Consider the following 5,978-nt stretch of genomic DNA (forward strand, 5'->3'; position numbering starts at 1 on the left):
TATATTAAACAAAACATCAGTTACGTTGAAACCTTGTTAGTAAAGCCCTGCAGAAAATGTAGTTACTTATTTTCTCTCTCCTAAATATTTGTTTTATTTGGTTTGCTGTGTTTACAAAATACTCAACGAGTCTTTACGGTGAATTTACAAAGCAAATAGAAAAGTGTAAGCACATTCTTGACAAAAGTATGCAGTAAAAAAGTAGTTAGTACCATTGTCTCCGAGACCTATCGCTATTATTTATATGAAGCCCAGAGCCAACAGGGCAGTGTTCACGTAAGTACCTACACTGCACTTACTATTAAATCTGCATTCTCTTACAGACCGGCCGAGTCTCACTTGTTTGGAAAGAAACGTCTTTAATTTGAAACGATTTTAAGGCAGGTTTTAGCTCTCCTTATGAAGGATTTTACGGTGTGTGTGAATGAAACATTTTGCAATCATACCTGGTAACTAAAGCATATCGCTAAGCCAATCTGTTACAGCTTGACAGTCCTGTGTGTAGAATAATACAGCAGAATTTAGGGAGGTTGGGGGGAGAAGAGGACAGCACTATATACACTCAAGAGTTTTCGGCTCCTTAGCCCATTTTAAGGAGGGGGACGGGGAAACAGTCCTGTTTATAGCAGAATTTTCAACTCAGCTTCGGGAGGAGACAGCTCTGCACTGTAGCTGCATCTTCTCCCCCATTCAGGACCCCGCAGGGGTGGAAGGGGCATACATAAGAGTTGTATATGGATTAATATTTATCCACCCACCGCTGCCAAGACAGGGAAGATCGGGCAGTCTATACCGCGGCGTGGCCAGTGCCCCGTTCAGGGCGGGGGGGTCGGGGAAGGGGAGCTAGGTAGACAGAGTGGAAAGTTCAGTTCAGCCCTGGCCCGGCGCCTGGCTGAGGGGCCGGGCGAGCTACAAGTGCAGCGATCGCTCCCCCGGGGCTCGCAGCCAGCGCTGCGCTGCGCGGCGTGGCTAGCCACCGCCTGCCCCCACCCCTCGGCCCTGAGTGGCTGCCGGCTGCCCAATGAGCGGCCGGAGGCGGCCGAGCTGCTGACAGCGGCGCCCCTGCCCATTCCGCGGGAGGAGGCGGGCTGGATTCGGGGAGCAGGGGGTTTGTTTGGGGTGGGTTTTTCCCCCTCCGAGTGGCCGGGCGCGCTGCAGGGAGAGGAGCGGCCCCACTCTCCCGCTTGCTACGGATGCACCGAAGGCGGGCGGCACCGTTGCGCTGAGCTCCCGGGCTGCACGGGAGGAGACCCGCCGCTCCCCAGTGCGGGGGCAGCCGCCCGCCCGCACGCTCCCTCCGGCCGGGGGAAAGAGCCGACGGCGGAGCCTCGTCCGGCCCAGCGCCCCGGCCCCAGGATGTACACGGCCGGCCTGGCCCCTTTCTACGCCTCGAACTTCAGCCTGTGGTCCGCGGCGTATTGCTCCGCGTCCGGGCCGGGCGCGGGCGGCTGCTTCCCGCTGGATCACGCCGTGGTGAAGAAGCCTTCCTTCTGCATCGCAGACATCCTGCACGCCGGGGCGGGGGAGGTGGCGGCGGCCGAGAGCCTGTCCGGAGCGTCTGCCGCCGGCCTGGCCGCTCACTTGGGAGCGGTCCATCCCCACGCTCAGTTCCACCCCGCCGGCTCCCCGCTCAGACCCACCCCGGTGGTGGCCCCGGACACCCCCGCCGGCTTCCCAGCTAGGCTCTCCCCGCTCTCTGCCGCGTACCCTCACCACCACCACCAGCAGCACCGATCGCCGGGAGCCGCCAGCAGCGGCGGCGGCACCCCCACCCCGGGCCGGCTGCATGGAAACCCAACGCACAACGGCCCGGCGCCGGCTCCTTCCAGCAAAGATCTGAAATTTGGGATTGATCGCATTTTGTCCGCGGAGTTTGACCCCAAAGTCAAGGAAAGCAACACGCTAAGAGGTAGAGATCTGAGCTTTTCTCGCTGTCCGTTTGTAGCCAGTCTTAACCTTTACAAAAAATCACTACTATCAATGTAGTGTTATTTGTTTGCAGTTTCCTTTAACACTAATCTACAGTCCCGTGTCCTGTAAAAGCCTGTCATTGAGATTACACTGCTTTAGAAACAATCGCTCTCAGCTCCCTAAAGATTGTACGCAGAGGGTAGATCACATTTTGGAAGGCTTTTCCTGCAGTCCGGGTCCTCATGCAGTGTGTAAACACGCTGACAACGAGTAAATCTATTAAAGGAACTCCGGTGCTAGAGGAAAATACTGCACCTCCAGAGGGAAACCATTGTATAAAGTTCCCTGGCTTGTACGTTCCTACCATGTCACTTCGAAAGTGTGATTTCCCCACTGCCCACGCTCTTCATTATCTGTATCTGACTGTAGAAAAGTAACTGCACCCCCGCCCCCCCCGTCCAAACTCCCACACATACACTTTAGATGAATCAGATCAATTCATTAGAAGCTTCAAGGTGTGTGGATTTATATTGCAATATAACAGAGCTCTCCTTGTTCCTGTGCTCACAGATCTGACCTCCTTATTAACTACAAGCCGCCAAACTGGGGTTCATCTCCCCACCTTGCAGCCTTCAGCCGGCCAGTTCTTCGCGTCTCTAGATCCCATTAACGAGGCCTCTACTATTCTGGGTCCCTTAAACACAAACTCAAGGAATTCAGTTCAGCACCAGTTTCAAGACACTTTTCCAGGTACAAACCCTCCCTCTTAAATCCATCCCTGGCACAAGTCAGTTATCAACAGGGCCTGGACAATCTAGACAGCTGATTGTGGCCCTCTGTGGATCTATATCGAGCCATAGGAGCTCTACCCAAAAGAGATTTGGCGGATGCTTGAAACCTGAAGTTTCTCTTTTTTAGTGAGGATCACACTTGACATCTCATCTACAACGAATATCTTGGAGGTGGGCTGTATGTGGGGAGGACAATGCGTCCAACAAACTGATCACAAATTATACTGCTAGTTAGTGAAAATAACAGCTGGGGGGAAAGAAACATGCCTGACTTTTAAAAAAGATGTAATAAATTAACGAGAAAATGTGAAGTTGTAATATTTAGGTGGCATTTAGTTGGTCTCCATAGGGCCTTCCCGGCAGGCATCAGTCCATCTATTATTTGAAACTCATTTAAAACTTCTCTTCATACAAAAATACAAATAACGCGGTTTGTCTCTCTCTCCCTCTTTTCAAATCAACAGGTCCTTATGCAGTTTTAACTAAAGACACATTGCCTCAAACGTACAAAAGAAAACGTTCCTGGTCCAGAGCTGTGTTTTCCAATCTACAGAGGAAAGGTTTAGAGAAAAGATTTGAAATTCAGAAATATGTCACGAAACCGGACAGAAAACAACTTGCAGCGATGCTGGGACTGACTGATGCCCAAGTAAGAGCCTGTTTGAGTTTTTTGTTTTCCTCTCCTCCCATCTCTTAAATCCGATCGGGCAAATGTAGATTAATTTGTGTCCCCCGCTCCCCCTTTCCCTGCGTTATGGGTCATTTTAAAACCTGGGCAGGTGGCATATGGAATGCTGGTGAATTTGTTCAGCTATTCAACCTATTTTTACAGTGAATCTGCAAATTCATGTGTTTGTATTCAAGTATGCATCTTCTAGCAGAGAAAAATCCCTATAGCCCAGAGATTTATGTCAACATGCCCTGTGCGTTTGTTTTGGCAAATGCAGAAAAGTAGGAGCAAGAAAGCAAATAGGCCGTGGGAGATGGTAATTACGAACTTTATCGAAGTGCAATTCACCGTAGGAGGCAGTTTTTTCTCGAAGGAGATAAACGAGAGAGCACAAGATTTTTTTTTTTAATTCTCTCTTTCTGGATTATGAAATCCTTAGTTCTGAGGAAGTGAAAACTCCTTTTCAAACGGAATCATTAAACGCCACTAAGTAATGATTCCACTACTGATGGCCCACAGTACATAGAATTGTATAACGTTGCGGTCTGTTGAGCAAGATTTGGTTTCCTGGACGAAAAAGAAGAAGAAGAAAAAAACCGCTTGTATTCAAACACCACAAACAAATAACAACAACAAAAAATCGTACAAAGCTAAAATATTTTTCGGTCGGAGAAGAATGAGGGCATTTTGGCTGCCTTGTTTTATCCCAGCTCTGCATAGTTACTCTGAGCATTTTCTAAATGCTGTTATGGAGGTAGCAGGGCTCACACAAGAGTCTTTCCCAATTTATAAATCCAGATAGAAAATAGTTTCTTTCTCTGGACATCTGGCTGTCTAGATTTCCTTTCCCAGCACATTTTTTAATATGAGTCTAGATCTGTGAATTCACACCACCTCCCGGGGGACGGTATAGATGGTATATTATATCATATATACACGCTACATGCATGCTACAGATAGAGTAGAAAAAGTGTCGATGTAGGTCTAGTATTATATTTAAAGATAAACTAATCTTTGGGGGAAGGGGCGTTAGAATAACGCGCAGTAAAATGAGATACATCTCTCCATGCCACTGCTGGTCAGTGCAACAACTGGAGCGCTCGGAACAAATTGGTGGGGAAATGCAGAAGTATGAAAAAAGAAACAGTTAATGCCAATTCTTGTAAATGACCCCAGCAAACTCTTGCTTGAGTGCGCCCGGGGAGCGCTGGGAGAATGTCCCCGCAGGACAGCGGAGCCGGGCGGCGGGGGCAGCGGACGTTGGGGTGTCTCAGCCCGCCCACTGATCTCGGGTGGGTCTCTGTTGTGTCTCTTAGGTGAAGGTCTGGTTCCAGAACAGGCGCATGAAATGGAGACACTCCAAGGAAGCCCAGGCCCAGAAGGAGAAGGAGAAAGAACCTACCGAGAAGCCCGGCTCGCTGCCCGCCGCCGAGGGGGAGCGTGAGCAGAGCCCCAGCCGCTCGGAAGCGGAGAGCGAGAGCAGCGACTCGGAGTCTCTGGATATGACCCCCAGTGACACGGAACGGACTGAGGGCGCCGATCCGGCCCTGCACCAAACCAGTGTCATCAAGTCCTCAGGCAGCCCGGACCTGCCTGTAGCACCGCCCCCGCCAGCCGGCTCCGAGAGCCCCGAGCCGCCGCCTGCGCAGCTGGGCGGCCTATAGAGAGGGAGCAGGAGGAGCACCCGGCTTTGCGGAGCCCAGAGACTCGCTGTACAGGACCATTGCTAATTTATATTATTGACTCCGAGCTGCCGGAGAAGCCCCAGGCCGGGCAGCCCCCAGGCCCTCCCCTGCAGAAAATCCCCGAGATCAACGGGGTACGGAGGGAGGGGAACTGCTCGGCTGTGTGGTGGGACGATCCTGAAGCGCCTACCCCTTGTGTTGTACATACTAGGGCGAGCTAGACAACCCACGGCAGAGCAGCCCTCGCTTAGAAAGCTGTAGCGACTTTCCGTGTGGTTCGGCTCGCGGCCCTGACCAGCTCTGCGGGAGGAGCTTTTCCTGTCTAAGCCAAGCGAGGGACTCGGAGACTGCTCTGTACCCCCCTCTCCCCACTGCCACCTTTCAACCTCGCCATCAAACAATTTACAATGTGAATATGTTACCAACGCACTCCTCATCCATTGCCATGTGTTGCTTCGTATAATCCGGCCAAGAAATACTGCACTGAGAACAAAAAAAAATACTGTAAATAAAATGTTTGCTATGGTTTGTAACCCTGTCTAGTTTGTTACAGGACAAGGTCTGGCTGGGTTGGTTCAACTTGCAAGAGGGAGAGTTTGAATGACGATATGGTCCATTCATCATTCCATAATACTAAAGACACTAAACATGTTCACAATTTAAGTAGATGAATCCGATTAAAAGATTCGGATTAATTTTCCAGCTGTGTAGATGAGAATCTTACTAATTAGGATCGTCGATTTTTTTAAATGATTTTTTTAAAATGTAAGGTCTGATTGAACCATAAGTCCTGCCTAGATGAAGCTATATTACATGGCATATATTAGGTGTTTGTGCATAGTTTAATCAGAGCTTGGACCAGCAAACAAATTGCATTTCCTTCCAATCATGTATGTGAGGATATATGGAAACACTATTGCT

At 50.1% G+C, this 5,978-nt stretch overlaps 1 protein-coding gene across 2 annotated transcripts; it reads left to right on the top strand.

Moving 5' to 3' along the window:
- The first annotated feature begins 1,078 nt into the window (after nucleotides 1–1,078).
- HLX (H2.0 like homeobox) lies at nucleotides 1,079–5,590 on the top strand. Of its 2 annotated transcripts, XM_034764622.1 has the most exons (4): nucleotides 1,079–1,909; nucleotides 2,482–2,661; nucleotides 3,167–3,351; nucleotides 4,689–5,590. In XM_034764622.1, the coding sequence occupies exons 1-4, from the start codon at nucleotides 1,357–1,359 to the stop codon at nucleotides 5,034–5,036; spliced, it is 1,266 nt and encodes a 421-aa protein (XP_034620513.1). In that variant the 5' UTR covers nucleotides 1,079–1,356; the 3' UTR covers nucleotides 5,037–5,590. The 2 variants fall into 2 exon arrangements, with proteins under 2 accessions (XP_034620513.1, XP_034620514.1); XM_034764623.1 differs by lacking the exon at nucleotides 2,482–2,661.
- The last annotated feature ends 388 nt before the right edge of the window (nucleotides 5,591–5,978 follow it).

Source organism: Trachemys scripta, chromosome 3 (genome assembly GCF_013100865.1).
Source record: "Trachemys scripta elegans isolate TJP31775 chromosome 3, CAS_Tse_1.0, whole genome shotgun sequence".
NCBI classification, from domain to species: domain Eukaryota; kingdom Metazoa; phylum Chordata; order Testudines; family Emydidae; genus Trachemys; species Trachemys scripta.